This window comes from Lycorma delicatula, chromosome 9, assembly GCF_047948215.1.
Source record: "Lycorma delicatula isolate Av1 chromosome 9, ASM4794821v1, whole genome shotgun sequence".
NCBI classification, from domain to species: domain Eukaryota; kingdom Metazoa; phylum Arthropoda; class Insecta; order Hemiptera; family Fulgoridae; genus Lycorma; species Lycorma delicatula.
The window spans coordinates 26,393,659-26,417,766 of NC_134463.1; the positions used below are offsets into that span (position 1 = coordinate 26,393,659).

At 29.6% G+C, this 24,108-nt stretch overlaps 1 protein-coding gene across 2 annotated transcripts in view; it reads right to left on the reverse strand.

Annotated features, from left to right (window-relative positions):
* The window catches only part of sn (fascin domain-containing protein singed), a 236,816-nt gene that overhangs the window by 195,058 nt on the left and 17,650 nt on the right, over positions 1–24,108 (reverse strand). The window contains exon 1 of one of the 2 annotated variants that reach the window (XM_075375946.1): positions 4,836–4,886. The exons of the other annotated variant lie outside the window; for it this stretch is intronic. Within the exon in view, the coding sequence (XP_075232061.1) occupies positions 4,836–4,871 (36 nt within the window). The 5' untranslated portion in view covers positions 4,872–4,886. Of the gene's footprint in view, positions 1–4,835; positions 4,887–24,108 lie in introns of those variants that run through there. 2 annotated transcript variants of the gene reach the window in all.

The following is a 24,108-nucleotide window of genomic DNA, read 5'->3' on the forward strand; positions in this document are numbered from 1 at the left end:
ATGAACATTTGGCTTAAAAATCGGTAATTAGATATCCAATCCAATATATCAATAAATTTATAAAATTGTACAAAGAATTATCTATTAAAAATTGAATTACGTGGTCTAATTTTTTTAAACGAATAAATTGTCTATGCAAAAAAGCTTTTCTATGCAAAATATTGCATTATAATTTCCTTAGTCCATTTGACAGAGTAATAAATTGCAAACTCGTAAGTACAGTAATGTTCATAGACTTTCAAATTACTTGTAACTGATCAAAGTGGCACCACGGCACTTTTACCGTACAGAGAGCGTATCTGTTCGAAGGAAACTGTAAGAACACTGTTAAATATTCGTACGCTTATAAAGTAATAACTAAAAATGTTTACTAATTATAACTAATATAAAAGCAATAAAGGAATAAATTATTCTCCTTTTATCCAAACTTTTTAAAAAACTTCAATACTATTTTCAGTTCAATTCAACACTTTAAACTAGTATTCACAACTTGGAACACTAAAATAAGTGCAAAAATATATCAAAATCATGCTGGTAATCGGACGTAATAACAAGATCATAATTACTATAAACATTACAACACCTTGTAATCAAAGAGGAACTGAAATGCAAGAGACCTATTAAAGAGACCAAATTCTGATATCCACCCAATAAAGAATGACTGTAATGATTATTCAGCAATTTAAAAACATGACTCGTTCTCAAAAAACGAAAAATATATCTCTGGCATGTCCTTATGGATTCTTTTATTTAAAAAAAAAAACAAAACAAAAAACATGCCTACTTATTTTAGAAAGAAGGTGAAGCTGTCTTTTATTTTTTAACGAAATTTCGTCAAGCTGATCAATTAAATAAAATATTTTAATATTCTCAGATCTTTAAAATTTAAATAACTACGAGAAATTAAAAGAAAAAAATTAAATCACTTACAGGAAATTTATGTATGTATTTAGAGAAAATCCTTTGATTACTTTGATATTTAAAAATAGATGATAAAAAACCAACCGATGATTTAGTTGCCAAATATATATATATATATAATTATAAATTACTTACAAAATTTACTGCCTTTGTTGTAAAACTTATACGTCGTATTGCTTAATATAAAAAGATCTTAAAAGCGTATACTAAAAAGATGATTTTACGTTAAGTTTGAGCTTAACCGACAAAACTTAAAATATGTATATATATTTTTTCTTTTAAATGACTTACATTAGACTGTTAAAACTATTCAGGCTAGGTAGATTAATTATTAGACAAATAATTTACGGAATATCCTGAATTTAATTAAAGCACGTAATTATTAATATCACACTTTTAATCCCACTCATCAGAGAAAGAAAAAACAAAAACAGAAGTGAAAGAAAATTCATTAGAATATTACTTACCATGATGAAAGTGAAATCGTAGTAGATATAAATCACCTATAGATATTTCTTTAATGGATACAAAAATCAATTTTCAGACCACTTATCAGACGTTACAAATTATCAAGTCTGACAGTTAACAAACAAAAAAACAAACACAACATCACTATCATTTGCGCCGGCCTCCGTGGCGCGAATGGTAGCCTTTCATCCGGATGTCCCGGGTTCTAATCCGGTCAGGCATGGCATTTGCCATTTTCCCACGCTACATTGTCAAACGGTAGTCCCAGAGGTAAAAAAAAGAAAAAAACAGCAACATTCTTCTAGAAAAAATTATAATCAAAGATGTTAAATATACAGAAATCCTATAATATAAAGAAATTAAGTTTATTTACGGATTAATTGAAAAAGAAAAAAATCGAAAACTACTATATTCGCTCCCTTAAACCCATAGTACTTAAGAGGCTTCAGTAACAACTAAGAAATGAATTATTTTTTTGATACTTTATTATTTTTAACCAGAAAAATACCCTGACTAATTCATCATCATCATCCAGGGAGAACATTTGTGGTTAACCAAGTTTTAATATAAAATGAGTTAATTTTTATTAAATAAACAAAGAGAAATTGTTATACGACAATTATTTTTTTTCTGTGACATAACCTATCTGTCATGTAAAATGATTATTACAACGAAGTATCTCGATTATAGCAAGCGATAACCTTGAACAGTGTATCACATTACACTACGGAAATCTTACAAATATTTTATATATATATATATATATATATATATATATATAAATAAAACTTTATATATACAAAGCTTATATTTATAATAAATTACTTGTACTATTATTTTTTTAAATAATTTATTATAAAAAAATTAAAATTTTATAGCCCTAAATAGTTTTATTTTTTAAAAGCTATACATTTCAAGTTCTTTGTTGAAATGTTTACTTATAATATTTTATTTTCCATATTCAGTCTTTATACAATAAATTCAGAGTAATTAAAAAAATACAAAAATAAATTGCTTTAATCTATTGTAATCGATGAAAATCATTAATTCGTGAAAATCATAAACTTTCGGAAAATCAAATAACGTATGTTAAGAATTAGATTATATCACTAAAATTACAGTAATTTAGTGTAAAATTCTTCACCAGCAGTATACGTGAATCCTCTTTTCTCTTTCTTTTTTGCTTGCCTTCAACCTTTTGATCTTTTCCTTGATTTTTCCCCAGCTCTACGTATGAAGCTGAATGCACTTTTAATCCATTATCTTGCGTTTTCTTCTATGATCTCGCAGTCTCTGTTGTTTGTTTGTTCGTTCAGGATAAATTCCTCCCTTTTTCATTTCATTTTTTTTTTAAAGGTAAACAACAAGACATAAAAAAATGAAGTTTTCGTTTGTATGTTGTTTGCCTGGTTAGCACAACGCTTAGGAAAATAACGCCTTATTTCTAATATTAGAGCTATTTTTAAAATATTTCGAAAAAACCCAAAAAATCCAAAGCTGCAATCGGTCTTTATTTCGAATAAAGAATTGTATTACGCAAGATTTAAAACAGAAGAATAGATTTTCAGAAATTAAATTTTATTTGAATTGCCAGAGTGACACAGGATATGCAACTGAAAGATAAATACGGGTCCATTGACTGGCTACAGAAACCAAAACATAGAAAAAAAGTATAAAGATATTACACCGTATTCGCCATTTTGTTTTTCACCAAAATATTTATATTTAGTAATCGAGGACAAAAAACAAGTAAATTCTGCGTTCTTTAATTAAAGAAATATTCCATTTGGGATTTTAAAACTAAGTACTGGTTGGACTCTTTACTAGATTAAAAACGATTGGGCAGATTTGCAGAATAGTGGTAGAATTCCCGCTAAATACATACAATTAAAAAACAAATAAATAAAAATGAAAATATGAACGATTTTGAAATGCATATTACCTTAAAAAAAAGAAACTAAAACCGGTATTACGTACACGCCCGTGGTCCATCATTTTGATTTTACTAAAAATATTTACGGTATATCATTCTGTGAATAAAAAAAATAATTTGAGATTTCATTATAATCGGCTCAGTGGTTCAAACTGTAATAAATTTCAAAAGCAGTATGAATAAATACCTCTATTAGCTTTAGGATAATCAAGCTTAATTTGGTAAATGGGTAATGAAAAATTAAATAAAAAACTTTTATTTTTTTTAAATAAAATAATTAGTAGCCTATCAACGGATTGCACTGACTGACTAAGTTCCAGTTGCAGTCAATACATGGTATTTGACATTGTGCTCCGCTGAATCAGTCCAATTTCTTATATTAATAAACAAGCATTAAATAACGTAAAACGATTTGCTATTGCTAGGCTTATACACAGCGTAAATTGTATGTCCTTGTAAACGTAGACCGAAGTAAACTCTAGGTAAATAAAAGTTACACACATCTCAGGAATGGTCGAACTGAGAATGTACAAGACTACACTTCATTTACACTCATACATATCATCCTCATTCATCCTCTGAAGAATTATCTAAACGGTAGTTACCGGAGGCTAAACAGGAAAAAGAAAGAAAGGTAAATAAAAGTGTATTAGGTACTACAAAATATAAAATAAAGCGGTGCAAATCCGCGTTAAAAACACTGGCAACGTTGCAGAGTCTTTCCGGGAGATGATTAAGAAAACAAGACGTGGGGCAGATCTTCCTAGGGAAATCCTTGTAAAGGTCTTAAACGCCGAGACCACGTCCCATGACATGCCTCGTGAAAATGTCTCGCGAGATCTCGGAGATAATATCCTAATAACGTTCTCAGGCCGGCTTCGGCAACTCACAGAGGGCGATCGTAGAGCTACCCGTGGATGGTGCTCGTAAGCATCTCGCTATGCGCACAAAGATAGAGAGGAAATACAGGGGTAAATTTCTCCTGATTTTCCCTTGGGATTGTGTTCATATTAAAAACAGGTTTGGTTCCTAAGATAAAAAAAGGAAAATAAAGAGAGTAGTGTTTCAAAATAAAACATAATTTATTTACTAAAATAACAGAACTAAAAATTTCTAAATTTTACTAATTAGATCCTCTTCTCATTAAAAAAAAAAAATATTTTATTACTTAACAAAATCAACGTTTCAAATAGTAAAACCACGCTAATAAAACAATAACACCATTAAAAACAAAATCATTAACACTCAATTAAAACCCAAAAACTCTTCGGTTAAAACAAGAAAAAATAAAATAACAAAAGCCACAAAAAAATTTATCAATATTAAATCATATCAACAAATATTTACGAAAAAAAAACACGAAACTTACACGTTCTTAAGCGTTCAATATTAAATAATTAAATAGCACTAAGTAATCTTCTAACAAATAGGCGCTTCAAACATTAAAATTATAAACATACACAAAACAAAAAAAACGTAGTCAAATCATTACAATTTAAAATTTAAATATGACCTTGCAGCTTGTTTCATGAAGGCGTTTCCAGAACATTCTTTATTACAGTGTGTTTTTTTTTCAACACAACAGAAGAACTAACGATCTGAAATAATAAACTTCGTTTAAATAATTACGTTTATTTTAGTAAAGAAAAGAAACAAACTATTGAATAGTTACTGCAAAACAAATCTACACAAAGCAAACATTGAAAGAAATACCTATAAAAACGATATTTTAAATGGCCTAAAAGGCTTAATCTTATAACATACCTCTTTGTTTTTATTAAGTACTACATAGAGTATTTAATAAAATAATTTTAATGGGATAAAATTGTATTTTCTTTCTTTTTAAACTATGTCCTATTTGAATAAAATACTATACAATTAAACTGGAGGTCGGTATTTAAAAATATTAATAGTTTTTCTTTAAAACGTAATATCCAAATGGATTTATAACACATAAAATCTTTAAGTGTCATATAGAAAAAATTGGAAATGAAAATTAAATTAAATTAATGGAAAAAAATTAAATTTTTTAAAAATTTAATTTTCCCACATATCCATTAATGGAAAATATAACTTTTCATTAAACATTAAAGTAGCTTATCCAAAAAAAACGTAAGATTAATTTATTTTTATTGAAATCAAACTATTTCCAAAAATTTCAAAAATATACTTCGACTCCAACGAAGAATTATATTGTTAAAAAACAATTCAAAATTTACTCAGTCGTTCACGGTTTTTTTTAATTTCATAAATTTTATAAGAGATATGTTTTTTACCCGCACAGGACAGATATTAAAAAAATATTTAAAGCGACAAAAATCTAAAAAAAAACTTATTTTAAAATAACAGATAAAGAAAAACGAAAATTAACAGCTAAGTTTTTACTCTTACTTCACAAGTGTTTTTGTCCTTTACAGTCTAGCTTAAAACTTTATACTAATAAAAAGTTCTTTTGAAACTTTCAATTAGAAAGAAAATTAAAAAAAAAATTAACCCTGGTTTTTTCAAGTACGCTAGTTTTTTGACGCTTCATTAAAATTGTAATAGAAACAGCATCATGAAAAACTTAAATCGTCGTCTACCGAATGCAATAGTTTATTAACTAATATTCCCTTAGCATTTTTTTGTTAGTGTACGTTGCAATCTATTCAACTTGTGAGCAATAAGCAACATTCTCATGCCCTACTGAGTTGAGGATGTTGTGAATAACATGTAAATAAGGTATAGTCTTGTACAGAATCAGGCCGACATTGAGATGAGTGGTTAATTGAACCCCAACCATCAAAGTACACCGGTATACACTGTCTAGTACTGAAATCTGTATTTTTGTTTGTCTTCATTCACTTGACTGGTTTGATGCAGCTATCCAAGATTCTCTATCTAGTGCCAGTCGTTTCATTTCGATATACCTCCTACATCCTATATCCCTAACAATTCGATTTACATATTCCAAACGTTGTATGCCTGCACAATTTGCCCCATCTACCTGTCCCTCCAATATCAAAGCGATTATTCCAGGATGGTTTAATATGTGGCCTGTACGTCTGCCTCTTCTTTTAACTATATTTTTCCAAATGTTCTTTCTTCATCCAATTTGCAGCAACACCTCTTCATTTGTCACTTTATCCAACCATCTGATTTTTAACATTCTTCTATAGATACACATTTCAAAATCTTCTAATCTTTTTTTCTCAGGTACTCCGATCATCCAAGTTTCACTTTCATATAAATCTACGCTCCAAACATATACTTTCAAAAGTGTTTTCTTGACGTTTAAATTAATTTTTGATTTAAGCAAATTATATTTCTGAATGAAAGCTCGCTTTGCTTGTGCTATACGGCATTTTATATCGCTCCTGCTTCGTCCATCTTTAGTAATTTTACTTCCCAAATAACAAAATTCTTCTACCTCCATAATCTTTTCTCTCCCTATTTTTATATTCAATGGTCCATCTATATTATTTCTACTACATTTCATTACTTTCCTTTTATTCTTGTTTATTTTCAAGCAGTAGTTTTTGTGTAGAACTTCATCCATGCCATTCATTGTTTCTTCTAAATCTTTTTACTCTCGGGTAGAATTACTATATTATCAGCAAATCGTGGCATCTTTATCTTTTCACCTTGCACTGCTAGTTCTATATAAAGCTTAAAAATTAACGGGGATAGGGAACATCCTTGTCGGACTCCCTTTTTTATTACAGCTTCTTTCTTACGTTCTTCGATTATTACTGTTGCTGTTTGGTTCCTGTAAATGTTAGCAATTGTTCTTCTATCTCTATACTTCAACCCTACATTTTTTTATGTGCTGAACATTTTATTCCAGTCTACATTACCAAATGCCATCTCTAAGTCTATAAATGCTATGTATGTTGTAAAGGTTCTTCTGATTTGTGCAAATTTATTTTTGGCTTTTGATAGCCCTTTTTTCTTTGTTCATCGTTCGTAACTTTACAACTTAAATGTTATATTAACGAATGTTTGTGTGTTTGCTCACGCGCGCGCAATAATTGGATTTATGTATTTTGTTAGACAATAATAGAAAAAAATTAACATTCAAAATACATATAAAAAATATTTCAAATTTCGGTTATAATCTTAAGTATATTAACTATTCTTAATTATACTTCAGAATCACGATGATTTTGACGAAGGTGAAAATGGACAGAAATTTGTTATGAGTCGACCAGACACAATAATTAATATTCATTCAGTTAATACCAATGAATGATAATATGCATTTACATATATAATTTAAATGAAGAATAAATAAAAATTATAATTCAAATTTTATCTTCCCGGCTAACTTTAACTAAAAATTAATGAACAATGAATTAATGTCTAATTGAAAAGTATTATGACAAATTAATAGTAATAATAATACATTAAACCTTAACCAATGACAGAAAATTCTTTCCAATAATAAGTTTATAACGTTAATACAAGAAAAAATTATTAAATTTCTGTTTGAAAAAAAATTCTAAGTAACATAAGTCATGTAAATCGTATACGTTGACAATTTAAAAGAAATGTCATTACACATGCGTAATCACACGGAACTACTCTTACATGAAAGTGAAATTTAATAAATAAAAGTTATAAAAGATTACAGGTAAGGAGAAATGCGTAAAGAAAAACGCTTTAGTTATTAAAGATCCAGTAATTAATATATATATATATATATATATATATATATATATATAAAGAGAGAAACATAACACATATTTTACTCACATATTTAATAATAGAAAGTTATTAATATAAATTTATAATAATAGTAATTTATAATTATTCGATACAAAAGGCGATCACTTTAACACGTGCACTTCTACAGGTATTAGTAATTACAATAAATCAATTTTTATGCATATAACATTTCTGTTAAATTGAGAATAATACAGTAAAAGCCTATAATACCTATAATTTTCACTTTCTTATTTTACACCAAACTAGTCCTATGCTGAATAATCATAGTAATTTAATCTTTTTATAGTTACAGCTGCACAATTACGAAAGGTTGAACATTTTATTCAATGCAATTTTTTCTAAAAAAAAAAAAAAATGATATTCGATTCCAGAATTAATTTTCTTATAATATTTCATAAAACATTTTTCTTTTTTGTGTGGGGGAATAATGAGAAAGGTTATTTTATCTCTCAAAATCTACGATCGAACAAAATTTCAGATTACTATAATAGTATCAGTAATAATTCAACAACTATGAAACATAATGCGTACAAAAGATGACGCTACATGAGCATCAAACCGATTTTTGGAAACAGTTGCATACAAAATAAAGAACAGTAAGCGGGTTTAAAGGGAACCACCCTCCACCACAATGAAATAAGAAAAAATAAATAAAACCAAGCCTCAGAGCTATTGATAGTTTATTATTAAAGTGTTTTTAAAAAGTAGATTAATATAATCATGTGTATAAAAATATATACATATTAATACATTTTCTATGTTTATTCTTAATTTGAACAAGTTTTTTTTTACACTTAGTAGAACATACGAACAAATAACTGCAGTTTTTTTTTATGAAGACGACTATTTTCAGAAACAAATATTTAGTTAAGCGAAAATATCTGGTAGTTTTAGAGCGCTATAGAACTGTTATTTAATTATGGTTTGTGGTAGCGTCTCAGCCTTTCATCCGGAGGTCCCAGGTTTGAATCCCGGTCAAGTATGGCATTTTTCACTCGCTACATAATATTAATCTCATCCTCTGAAGCAATATCTAACGGTGGTTTCCGGAAGTTAAAAAAAAATTATGGTTTAAAATAAATCGCTAATTATAAAGAAAAAAGAAGGTACTGCTGTATTGGGGGAGAGCTTTTAAAATTTTTTTTAATCAGATTTAAACATTGGGACTTTTCTCGTATTTGATGAAATTGAAAAATATAAATGAATTCTTTATTGGTAATACAATTGCATTTCAAAATAAAAACGGAACATAATTAAAATGGTTCATTATCAACAATAAAAATGTTTAAAGCATTTTTCCTTTTGTTTGGTCGGCAACGAGAAACAATTCAGCTTTAAGACCAATTTTATTAGATAAAACAAACTTTTAGTTTTTGTTGGAAAATCCAGTTGGTTTTTTACTGGTAAAAAGATGATGTGATATCGATGTATAGATTATTTTTTATAATAGTAATTTAAATTATTTTAATGAAGGTGGAATAAATTTAACATGTAAAAAATTTGAATTTTTTTATTTAATGTAACCAACAGTATTTTGGTTAAACAGCCTTCAACTATACGTACTATATACAAACTCACCTACTTAAATAAAAATATAAATATTCGTTTGTTCAAAATCTTAAATCTCCGAAAGTGCTTCACAGACTGCTTTGGAATTTGGACACAACGTTGCATTCGAATACGCGCGTGTTTTTATATACCTACTATTTATATACCTGTGACAGTTTATATATACCTGTAACACCTGTGGCAGGTAAAAACATGCTTTTTTAAAATAGCGCTATCTGTTGGACGTAAAAGCAACACACGCTACACTAAATATTCTACGATTCTATTTCAATGTTTCCGATATGTGTGTCCGGTATAGACTAAAAAACTACTGGACCAATTTACGTGAGGGAAAGAGAGAGAAAGGGAAAAATCGAAAAAGGTAAAAGGGAAGAAGGTAAAAAGGGAAGAAAGGGAAAATGGAAAAAAAGGGGTAAACGAGGAGAAAAGGAAATGGAAAGGGGAAAATTAAAAACAAAAAGGGGAAAGGGAAATAAGGGAAAGATAGATAGAGAATGAACGGGAAGGGGAGGAAAATGGTAAGGGGAAAGGGAATGGGGGAAAGTAAAGGGGAAAGAAGGGAATATGGTCAAATGAAAACGGGGAAAAGGAAAGGAGAATGGTTAAAAGTGAAAGGTTAAATTTTGTTAATGTTTTATCAAATTTTCAATTGCGTTCATTTAATGTGTATATATATATATATATATACTCAAATCTAGCAATAGCCGGGCTGCTACTAACAAATAAAAAGTACTATAAACGGAATATAAAAGAGAAACTAAATTCGGATTTCAGAAATATTAAAAATTTGTCATTTCAATCAAATTATTACCCATATTATCTTCCTCGAAATCCCTCGTAACGTTTACAATCAAGATGAATGCGAAGAACCCATAAAATATATAGTAGTTATAAAGAATAGTAAAATGTCTGACCGGAGGTGGTTTATTTATACTCTGATACAAGTCGATTAGTTTTATAAAATGCTGTTAATTTAACCTCAACGAGCTAATAACAATAATAATAAAGAAAACGAATCCAATTAAAAATAAGTACAGGTTAAAGCAATTTAAAATCCGGCGTGACAAATCAAATAGCTTAACGATGCTAATCAATATGTAACGAAATTAAAGTTCATATATTAGCTTATCCCGAATGAAAATTCAAAAGCAATAATAACTAGTTTTTAATAAATAGTAGAATTATTTATCTCGTTTCATATATTTAAATTTTTAATAAGTAAAACTAGAATAAATTTCAAACGGTTAAAACTAATTACATTTTTTAACTTATTTCATTACGTATTCATGACTTTTTTCCCGTGTACATAAGTATAAAAAAACATAGATTAATCATTGATGGAAAGAAGGCCGCTATGCTGCCGGGTTATGGAACGGGGTCGGTTAAACTCACTATACACACACACCATATAACACTCATACATTCAGAGTAGATGACGTCATACTAAAATAACGGTATGTAAATGAAAGGATTCGACGCATCCAGGTAGGTTCGTTTTTTGTTAAGCTTTGTTTATACAATAAATACGTACAATGTAATCATAAATATACAAGGTTATCAAACGTAATAATAATAATTATTATTATTTTAATTCATAAGAATAACTATAATAAAAATGACACAAAAAAACAACGCAAAACAATTGTAACAGATAAGTGGTTATTCATATTTCCTTAATCATAAATTTAATAACATATTTTTTTCTCGTCGTTATAATAAACATTGATTAAAAAAACCAACCCAGACTGGAAGGTTTTTCATCATATAATTAAATGCATTAACAAGATTACATAGTAATTATTATAAAATATTATGCACAATGAGTTTGTGCAGTGTGTTAATTAATCAAGCTGCAAATTTTTTTTTCAGTAGAAATTACTGTAAGCTAATTAAATAATCTAAACAATAGTTAAATGACTTCTCCTTTTATATAAAATATGATATTTAGATTTCAAAAATGTATAGAAAAAAAATCACGTTTTTGAAATTGAAGAATGCAAATAATTCAGCAAGCATTGTTATTTAATCGATTATAATTTTTAAGAACAACCAGTATTCCACGCTAAGCTTATTAGTCAAACTAAAGAATGTTTTCCAGTTACTTTCTTCACTGTTACGTACGTGTAACAGCATGTCAAGTGTGAAATTATAGGAACTAGCATAAGGTAAACTAATTCTGACGGATACTTCTTGTATGTTTGATACTTTACATGCTTTACAACTTTAAGAATGCTCAATACAAATAATGTAAAATAACAAATTTTATATATTCTATTCCTTATGAAACAAAGTATTATTTTCCTGTCTACATAGCTCTAGAAGGGAAAATATTTTAAACGGTCCAGTTTGGCCTTATTCGGATTTCACCGGATTTGACACCTAAGGAACCCAAAAAACCAAAGAAATTTTCCTGATGTTAACGTTCGTATGAGTGTGTTCGGTGTTGGTTTCTAAATCACCTTATATTTACAGAACTACTGGATCGTTTTGAACAAACTTGGTCAAATTACTTCTATATATGAGGCCAATAAATTTTCAACTTAAAAAGTCAAGGGGATGAGGTTATAGAGCAAGGTCACCTTCAGTATCTCGAGATTTCGCATAATTAGGATCATAATTTTCTTACGAACATTTGTTAACAATTAAAAAATAGCAATATCTGCCAAAAAAGTTTTTTTGCAATATCGCACCTCACTCTAAAAAATGCTGCTGTAGTCGTTTGTTATATTTTGGCGTTACAGGTAATCAGCAAAATTAAATAAATGGTTAATATTTATGGTGTAAAAAAGTAACTCGATCTGGCTGGGTCTCGAAATCGATCGCCCATTTGACTCGGTACCTGGTACTTTAAGCCTCGCGGCTACACCAGTCTGTCGACAGTACAAGCGAAATTAGTTCTACGTAACTTGTGAAATTACATAAGTTGAATTTGTGCCGACCGTCGCCGCTAGTACCACCACATCCGCGCGAATTAAATACGGTATGCGCGTGAGTTTTAGTTAGAATTATTGAATTAGCTAAACGAAAAATTATATTAAAATAAAATGATAAATATTTTAAATTAAGTTGTTTATGTAAGCCGTAACTTTACCGGAACGCGGCTTTAGCCGCGTAACGGGAAAGTTCTACAACTGCGTTGTCAGCTTTTTATATGTTATATGTATATATCTTTAAAATCTTTTTAGTATTAAAGCAATTTTAGTGCTTATACACGGATTTGAATCTAGATCTTGGATACCGGTGTTCTTTGGTGGTTGGGTTTCAATTAACCACATATCTCAGGAATGGTCGAACTGAGACTGTACAAAACTACAATTTATTTACACTCAAACATATCCTTATTCATTCTCTGAAGTAAAACCTGTGGTGATTCCCGGAGGCTAAGCAGGAAAAAGAAAACGTATTAAAGCAATTTAAAACTTTGATGATAAATTGATAAGCATGATGATAAATTTGCCAGTCCGAATCTGATTAATTTTTATTAATAGAGAATATAAATAATTGATTTATATTTAACTTATCTCGAGCAAATACATTAATTTGAACTGACTATTAGAAATAATATTTCATTCATTAAATTATACTTTGTTTAATTAAATTCTAACAGTTATCAAGAAGGTCAAAAAGTACACGACTATCTATTGCAGGCACGAAGAAAATAACAAGATAAGTGCCGGGAAAATAAATTATATGATATTTTGTTTGAAATGGCCAAAAAATTATTAATGAAATGATGTCTGAAAACTTTTTTAATAATGTGATTTAAGAAAAGGTGAAGAGTTCTGCGGAGTTTGAAGTAAACAAGAAATGTTAAGTAGAAGAACAGGGGTTAGAGAATCAGAGTAATCAGATCAATTGAACTTCTACCTTTTGATTTTAACCTTTGACTGTAACCCAAAATTGTTATTTATGTATCCTTAAGTACAACATGTTAAAAATATAATTAAAATTTTGTTTTGTAAAACTGAAAAATTATTTATAAACAAAAAAAAAATTATATGTAGCGGCATACATGTATTACGTGGTTGTGGAAGGTTCATGAATTAAAAAAAAGTAATAACTAATACAGTTATTTTTTAAACCTATTCTATTATTAAAATGTATATACATGTTTATGACTGTTAAAAAAAATAATAATCTTCGATTATAGAAATATTAATAAGATAAGGCGTAAATACTATTTCCCAATATAATTATTATAAGAATAACTTAATTAAACCGGTCAATTATGTCGGACAAATTGATTAAATATGACAAGAAAACGCACTAATTATAACAAATTACTCTTCATATAATGCCCGATCAAAATAAATCATTCAAGTACATAACGTTCATCGTTATAGAGAGATATCAAACCTTTTATTCTTTCACTCTTTGTGCACGTATACGTTACGGTTCGATTTTGTACATAAATAATAGGTGGAAATATGTAAGTATTCGCGAGAGCGTATGTGACCTATGTAACGCTTTACAATTGGACCATGGCGATAAATAGAGAATAACAATTTATTAGCAACAGACATGTAAATATAGACTCTTGGAACAAAGTACGATCCTGCAATACAACAATAATACTTGCGTTATAGACTAACTGCTTTATTTCGAAGATTAACTGATAAATGCCAATTCAGTTAATATTGTAAAAATTAAAATATTACTGAAGTTGCAGTATGAAAAATTATTAAAAATGAAATTATTATGGTATAAAATGAAACGTAGAAAAATAAAAATACAGTACTGAGTAAACACATACTAAACTGCACGGTGTACTATACTTACAGTACATATATATTATTGTACTATATAATACTGTAGAAGTATTCTACAGTACAGTATTTTTTCTACAGTACATAAATTCTGTACCTGGATTTCATTTTGTTTTTTTTTCGGAACAGTAAACTACGGTAGAATCTTTTAGGCATTTTGATTTAGAGCCTAACTGAAAATACAGAACTACTTCATTTGAACACATTACCAAATTAACATAACATACTTTTTTCCCTATTTAGCCTCCAGGAATCACCGTCAGGTATTACTTCAGAGGATGAATGATGATGATATATATGAGCGTAAGTGAAGTGTAGTCTTGTACAGTCTCAGGTCGACCATTTCTGAAATGTGTGCTTAATTAAACTCAACCACCAAAAAACCCGGTATCCACAATCTATGATTCAAATCGGTATAAAAGTAACTGCCTTTCCTAGAACTTGAACGCTGGAACTCTCGACTTCCAAATCAGCTGATTAGCGAAGACAAGTTCACCACTAGACCAACCCGGTGGGTCAACGCAACACATCTGAATATATATATAACTTAACATTTCAAGATTTAAGATAGTTAACTGAAAAAGTTCGGAAGTTATTTTTGTTTGCTTCATATTTTCTACAGCTTCGTGTAATTTCAAAGAGCAAAATGTATTACTGTAAAGGCAGTTACTTTTATACAGATTTCAATACTAGATCGTGGGTACCGGTGAACTTCTGTGGTTGGGTTTCAATCAACCACACATCTCAGGAGGGTTGGTCGACCTTCTTTCTTTCCTGTTTAGCCTCCGGTAACTACCGTTTAGATAATTCTTCAGAGGATGAATGAGGATGATATGTATGAGTGTAAATGAAGTGTAGTCTTGTACATTCTCAGTTCGACCATTCCTGAGATGTGTGGTTAATTGAAACCCAACCACCAAAGAACACCGGTATCCAGGGTTGGTCGACCTGAGGCTATATAAGAGTACACTTCATTTACGTTCATACTTATCATCCTCTGAAGGTGGTTCCGGAGGGTAAACAGACAAAAAACGTATAACTATATTTATTTATTCTGTTCAATTTATTACTAAATATATATATATATATATATATATATATATAATATATATATAGTAAAAATACAATTCTATATATCTACTAAAAAGTAGGATTTTTTTAATATCTAACAACAGTTCTATTTTGGGTGGCACCCTTCTATCAGCGTTATTTTGAACAAAGTTTAAACGGGGTCGGACTGTATTTGCATTTTTCTTTTTATATCTATTAACGTTAATAAAATTATTAATATTTAAAAAAGCACTTTTTTTAATTATATGTTATTATTTTCATATTTTAAATGGAAATATATTTTTAAATCATAGTTGTTATTGATTTCCGGGAAAACAATCAACCAATTCGTTAAAAGGAAAACCACAGATCTTAACAAGGATATAGATGATTCACATATCATACACATCCTCTCATATTTTACACAGATTTACTGTACGTGTTAAAACATCTATCATAAATATCACTTCCTAGAAATTGAAATGAAAATGTAAATTTATAAATAGTGGTAAATAAAGATAAATTTCTTAAAAATTATTAGCTTTTCCAGAATCAGCATAATTTTTTTTTCATAAAGCTCATAGTTCTGAAATATTTACGTTTAGATTAATTATGATTCAGATCAAAGTCAGTTATTTTTTCTTTAATCAACTACAAGTGGAAATAAAATGCAGAGGTGAGATAATAAAACATATATTAAATTTCTAGGAAATTCTACAATAACATAATAGCAGAAATTCTCTTACAGCGATAAAATTGTAACTTTTTCTTAATTATATTCATACTGGGTTCCAACGTACAGTTTAAATATCATCTCAAAAAGCAAAGATGTATTTCCAAATACACTGATTTACAGCTAATATATAATCGCCAATAAAACAACTTATTTAAATAATACGCAAATTTTTATTCTTTCTAAGCTGAAAATAAATGTTTATCAACGGATGTGGAACATTATTTTTTAATAATGTATTCTTTTTTATAAGTTAAGTTTAAAAATATATTATAAAAAACAGAAACCGGAAGTTACTTCGATAACGTAAGGAGTTGATAATTAAGTCTAGTAAACACACAACCTATTATAATAAAAACGATTACATATAATTTATAAAATATAAAATTATTTAAAAAAAAATCGGAAATGAAACGATTAATGGGGTAATTTATGTACCAATCTCGTTTCTAAGTAATTTAAAAAAAAAGTTCTGTTTTTATTATAGTAGAATATATATGATAAAAATTAGTTCCATTTAAAAATCCAAAGTACATTCATATCAAAAGTTACTAAACAAAAAAAATTGAAAACATAACAATTAAGTACCGTGTATGGTTAAAAACAAGTATTAAGATCCAAAATAGGAATTTTTCTACAAGTTAAATTTTAGGTAAGATCTCTGATTAAAACTTTTCTAATTTATACAATACTTAAAAAATAACTAACAACCCTTTTATTATCGATTGAACTGACTTGCTGTTTAATTAATATACTAAATATTCCCTTTATCAAAGTTAACATACATTTTATTTATCTCTTGTGTGGTAGGAATATGGTTCACGATGGAATTTAACTGATAATACAAGGGTATAGGGTGTAGCGGGCAGCGTATAGGTGTGTACGTTGCGTGCGAGAGAGATAGGATGAGTGGAACAATTAGATAGTCATTCCTTTACGAAAACATCTCGTATACTTACATAGTATACAGTACGTTGTCAGAGTTTTTCAGGATACTTAATAGCGCGGTAAGCCATCCGTCAGCCTATGTGCACAGCAATACACCGCCCGTTATACAAAAAATTATAAAAGTCCTAATGCACAAAAATTCATAGATTTTAAAATATTTGACAATAGGATTAATATAGAATTAGTTTTCTAACACAATGTTTATTATTAAAAATTTATGACATAATTTGAAGGCTTTTTGTTACACCTTGTACCACAAAATCGGTAGTAATCGATTTGACATGAAATTGTAAAGGAGAATGATATTAAATGAACGAGTGGCGACGTACATTTATTTATAGGGCTGAATGTAACCTGCATTTCATGTCGTTGAGCTGGCTTAGGAAAAATAGCTTTCTTCTTTCTTTCTTTTTCCTGTTTAACCTCCGGTAATTACCTTTCAGATAAAACTTCAGGAGATGAATGAGGATGATATGTATGAGTATAAATGAAGTGTAGTCTTGTACAGTCTCAGTTCAACCATTCCTGAGATGTGTGCTTAATTGAAACCCAACCACCAAAGAACACCGGTAGGTATCCACGATCTAGTATTCAAATCCGTGTAAAAATAACTAACTTGGACTTGAACGCTGGAACTCTATACTTCCAAATCCCAAATGATCTCTACTTCCCAAATGATTTGGGAAGACGCGTTCACCACTAGATCAACCCGGAGGGTAAAAAAATCTATGAGAAAACAACTTTACTACTTGCTTACACTTAGTAAGCCTGCCACGGGATGTTTATTATTCTTGAGAATACTCGTTATTGGGAATGCTTTGTTACTCATGTTAGGTGAACCTGAACCGGTTGTCAGTTGTGGTACTAATATACATATAGAATGATTAACAAATGATAAATATAAAAACTATATAAAACGAAGGTAAAGATGGTAAGAAAATTATTAAAGTTAACTAACAATAATACAAACCTAATTATACTGTGTAAACAAGATGTAACTCCAAGCAAACAAGATCTACCATCAAAAAATGGAAAAAAATTCTGGGTGCTAGATAAACCTAAGACATTGAGCTGAATATAGATTTCTGTTCCATCAGGGTGGCAAATTTAGTGTAAATAGTGAATGGCAGTTATTCAGCCTTAAGTAATACACTTTATTGTGTTTACTGGCTGTATAATGATAATTATTATTACCTAAGGTAGAAACTGTTGACTGTTCTTCTTGTTTTCATATGTAGGCCGTTATAATAAAGATTGGACAAACGATATAAGGAAAAAATAAATTACTGAATTTTATTGTGAAGTATTAGAGACTATACACATACATACAGCCTCGAAATCAAGGCAATAACACTAAAATTAACTCTTCAGCTACATAAACAGTCCATATGACAGCATATATTTTTAACCTGTTATTTTTTTCAATCTTTATCTTTAACCATGTTTAAAAAACCTTTTCCGTAATGTTTTAGACGATAAAACAAAAGCGCACGTACGCATACATAACACAGATGCACACATAAATAAGTATATTATTTTTTAATAATTAAATTTAAAAAATGTAACCATATCGTGAAAAATAATTAAGAGGTTTTTAGATATCACGATATCACAAGTGATTCATAAAATCAATTCAAGATAAAATAATCAAACAAAAATGGCAATATAAAAAGGCACAAATGAAAAATTAAAAGTTATAACAAATATATTAAAATTCAGTCGAAGTTTAGCTAATTAAAAAGTTAAACATTTTGGGAAACACCGTCATCTAAAAATCTTGACAATATCTAAGAGCCATATAGTACATCACGAAATGACAAGTGTATATAAGTAAACCTAGTGTACCTAGAAAACGAACTATAAGAATGATTAATTATATGATGAAAATTATCAGACTGGTAACCGGGAATTTATTATTAAGAACTAATGCTTTACAAGATTATTTAAGAAGTAAGCTAATTAAGATCATTCAGGAAATCACAAAAAATGTATTTTCATTAGTAAAAATTTATAAAAATTACATATTTTGATGTTTTTAGTTAACATTAAATGCAAAATAAATGAAAGTAGAAATGGGAATTAATTACAACATACCGAACTTAAGTAGAAAATTTGTTATCAAAGTATGCAGGGTTTTTTTTTTTGGGGGGGGGGAATCTAAGTGTAGAATATATATAAAATTGTACAATAAATAATGCTTTTTACTATCCGAACAGGAAGTTTTTATATGTATTTTCTAACTTTAGACATTACTTGTGTTGGTACATATATATAAACTAAGTATAGATCTGAGTAAACATTATTGTTGGTTTCTGATTACTGCCCAACATAATAATAATAAAAATATCTTATCGAATTAAAATAAGCCTATTTCTAAATAACATATTTCCTCATATAATGTTTTTCCTTTTTCCTATTTAGAAATGCTGACCAGTGAAGTCGATAATATTTAACAGATATCCAATACAGGTAGTTACCGCAGATAACACAAACCACTTGGTAATAAAAATGAATGACCAAAGTTCGTTCAATAACCCGAGATTAATAACAAAATTCATTTTTCTTTATAATAACAAAAAATAAATAAATAATATAATGACTGTTGAATAAATAATTTTTTAAGTTTTAAGCAGTCGTTATAAAATCATAGCTAATAATACATCTATAAATAATATTCTTAAACATAAAATCCTTAAATTTTAATAACAGGTACGTAAGTATGTTTTCAAGCAAACAAGAACAATTACAGATCGGATGATGGTAAGGGATTCTATTAACAATCTAAGTGATTAGCTTTGCCATTTGCCACTGATCTAAGTCACCACTCATTCCTGTAACGATCCAGTCACCGGTTATTTTATTTTGTGAAAAGGAATTAGAGTGGGAGAAGTAGTTCTTAGAATAAGATAATGATATATATATATTACCATTATTATATTGAATTATAGTATTACAAAAGCCAGAATGTGGTAATAATACAATACAAACCGAAAGAGTATTATAATTATCTTACACGACAAAAAATCATTCAAGTAGTAGATCTAATCATAGGTTTAATTTAAGCATTTAATTTTTAAAACAGAAAACAAACGAGACTGAAATACCATAAATTTTTCTAGGTAATTAAGTATCGTGACTGGAGCAGGGAACAATAAGTATAAAAAAAAGGAAGAGAAAAACCGAGCTCCGTATACTGAGGGAGGGGGGATCCGGGAACGGCATGGATCCAGACTTGGTTTCCTTCCCTGGCGGCTTGAGGCAAGATCAAGTCCCGGTTACTGTGTCGGGGTCCGGGAACGGCATAGACGAGCCCGGTACCCCATCTCAGCGATTTGAGCCAGGCGAATAAAAGATCCGTTCCCCTGGGATGAGTATTGCTTGAATGCCGATCCTACTCAGAGGAGAAATAAAATTAAAATTCTGTGCACCAATATTTGGGTACAATAACTTGAAATTAATTATAATTGTTAATATAAAAAGCTACAGACAATTAAGTAACTTTTGATAAATTAAAGCAAAGTTTTTGTAATAATATTGACTTGGTCAATATTTTTTACTTTTAATTTTTTGATTTTGGTCATTGATTTTTTTTCTTTTACTTGACATTTAGATTACAAAGATTACAATGAAACTTCTTAGGTCGGAATCAAAGTGCCTTAGAAAAAAGTAATACACAAAAACTAAAGTTGATAAAGAAGTCTTGTCACGATACAAGAGATCGGCAGCACAACCCAATTATCCATTTGTTTCGGTTTTGTTCCTATATCTTCTCAGCCCTTCGCTTCAGAGCAAAAAGTGTTTTATACAACAAATGAATAATTAAATACTTTTACCTTTCACAAAAACATAGTTTTAAGGATCATGGCATCTTTAATCTTTTAGTAATTGGTTGCGACTTTTTTATCTGCTTACGTACACTCACACCGAATTCATATTTTAAGTGCGGGCTAAAAACAATATGGTAATATTGTTTTTGTTACAATATTTTGGAAAATTTGAGACAAAGAGATCGTCTGAAATGTATTTAAAGAATTCAAATTGTACGTTTTTTGGCTGAATCACATACAGGCGGTAACTGTTGTTTAATCAACTGTGCATGACATCGGCGCTATTTGCGAGCTAGCCAGATAAACGCCATTACATGGAATGCTAAAGTTATTACCACTGATAGAAACATAAAGCGTAAAAAAATAAATGCAGGAGACAAATTTTTAAATAAATGAAAATAAAAAATCAGACTGTCAATACATTTCTTATTAAATAATGATTAACCTTACAGCCTCCAAAACACCTAAGTGGAAACTTCTTTTTTAAAAGAACCATGAGAAATTAAAAAAAAATTCCTTTCGGCACGCCGGAAGGAGGAGGTAGATTTCACCGGGGTAAAATAAGGGTAGACGAACTCGGATTGTATGAGCTCGTATCAAACATTCCTTTCAAGTTTTACGGACATTACGTTTTCTCATTAGATTATAAGCTATTGCTAAATTTATCAATATTTAAAAACATGTATAAATTTAACAACAGTGATGTTGAGAAGATTATTTGAAAATACAATAGGCCTATATTACCCATATAAGTCTCTAACATACCCAATGAAGAATTCCTGTAAGTTCATTAACTTCTAATTATTTCAAATTCAAATAAGATAACATTAATCAAAGGAAAGGAACTAAAGTCCAAGAAGTTATCATTTTGTGAATAATTAATTCCTATGGATGTTTCCAATTCATAAGACTTTCGGCTAAAAAGAAATGTAATTATACGAATTAAGTATACGCAAGATTAAATATTTACACAGTTAAACAGAAATATATTTAGAAAGAAAAAAATATTGAGAAATACATACAAAATGAACGTGTTCAAAAATTTATCTGTTAGAATAAAATTTAAATATTTAATAAAAAGTAAATAATGTCGTAAATAAAACAGTAGATACTTTTACTTATTTAGGATTAAATTTCCTAACGCTAAACAATATTGTAATTCCAATATATGGAATTCGATCCGGAAGTCCCACATTTTAGTTTCTAATTTCATATACGTCTGACAACGTTACGAATGTGGATTTTATTTAAGAGGTTTCATTGGTAATAAATATACACACATGCGCTTAACAGAAACTGACACATAGTATAGTAATTTATATATTAAAAAAAACCTACTTTCCCTTATAAAATAATAGTAGTAATCACACAATTTACTTTTTATTGTCACTAATACTTTACTTTCAATCAGAGAATGGAGAATATTTATCTCGTATCTTGAAATTATCAACTTTTGTTTCTTTTCTACAGCAGCTTCAGATTATTTATTGCAATCTATGAACCGATAATGTAAATAAGCAATAAACTTCAAAAATAACATCGAGAACAAATATTTAATTTATTAAATATATCCATTAATATTCCATTAAAATATCCATTCGTATTCTTCGTCGTTTGTATATCAAGAATTTGTTTGTATAACAACGGATTGTGAATTATTAACTGAATGTGGCTTCGTGCTTTACGTCCCACGATTTCGAACGCACCCCAGCCCTGACCCGGCCGATGCAATACGGAGAAGATGGCTAAAATAGGGTTTATAAAACGTAGATCACCAAGGGCATCCTTTCCTCCAACTTACAATTTTGGTCTACCACTAGCACATGCGACTCCCTCCGGCGGAGGGAATAAATAGCATTCTCCAATAACTAGAATCCCTCAGGCGCATTCCTGCAAAATCGAAAGGCACTAGCACCGACAAGGCTTAAGAAGACGGAATGAAGGAGGGAGAAAGACGTAAATACGTAAGTAAGGATTTCAAATTGATTTGTAAGAATCAGAACGCAATCCAAAATTCCTTCCATAAACAAAACAAATATAAAACTGATTGATATTAACCAAACAAAAACCCGTCCGATGATAAGAAAGACCCAGCAGTAAGAGACTGTTGTCCATGCGATTAATAGGAGGATATGTATCCCCCGTTACAATAGCGTATCGTTCCAGCTTCGTGCTAATTGCTAGAGCGTTTCTCGTAAATCAAGATGATTCAACTCGGCGGTTACTTCTTCCGGGTTGCGGAAGTGCCTTGAAATATAAAAAATTATTACTATTCTTGCAAAAAAAAAAAAAAAAATTAAAGAACCACCCAAGACAGTGACAACCGATTTCTACAAACGATACTTGTAACAACATAACAGGAATTATTACACCCGACTTTATAGAATGACTCGGCTTATTTAGCTGTTGTATAATCTTCACGAAGCAACCCAATGCAATAATTTACGATTGTTACCTAACTTGCAAGGGGTACATCCTAACATATGCTATTAATGATAGCAGCGACTTCTATAGTATTGTATGCAGTGTCTGCCTGGTTTTCAGCACTAAACAGCAAGAGGAATTGAAGATGATGACATCACCGTAGAGACGGATGAATTTAAGGATCGTGGCGGCGTACTGAACGGTATCGGCGGAAGTCCTGACCGGGGTACCGCCGATCCAGTTACGGGCTACCCAAACGAAAGGAATGTATGAGAGCATGGACAGGGAAGATGCCACTAATCTCTTGCTACAAGAATGGTAAAAGAAGTGAAACGCCGCTACAACTGGGGCATGGACAAAGAAGCTTATTCCTGAGATAGAACCTAGGCTGGGGAGGAAATACGGCGATGTGGGGTACTACCTGTCACAATTCCTCTCCGGCCACGGAAAATTTGGTGTATTACTTACACAGGTTTAAAAGAAGAGAGCTCCCAAACTGTGTGTACTGTGGTCAAGAGGACACTCCTTGCCACACCTTTTTTGAATGTGCACGCTGGGAGGATCTAAAAGCAAGATGTAACATACAAGAGATTACCCCCGTAAAAAACTACTCACAACATGGGCTTGATTAGTATATGCGCTGCGTAATTTACAGACTTTTATTAAGAAAAATAAATCTCCTGCATGTTTATAAATCATGTTTCCATCTTGAAAATCGTTTGATATTAATGTTATGGTTAAATTAATAATTGGAAAACTATT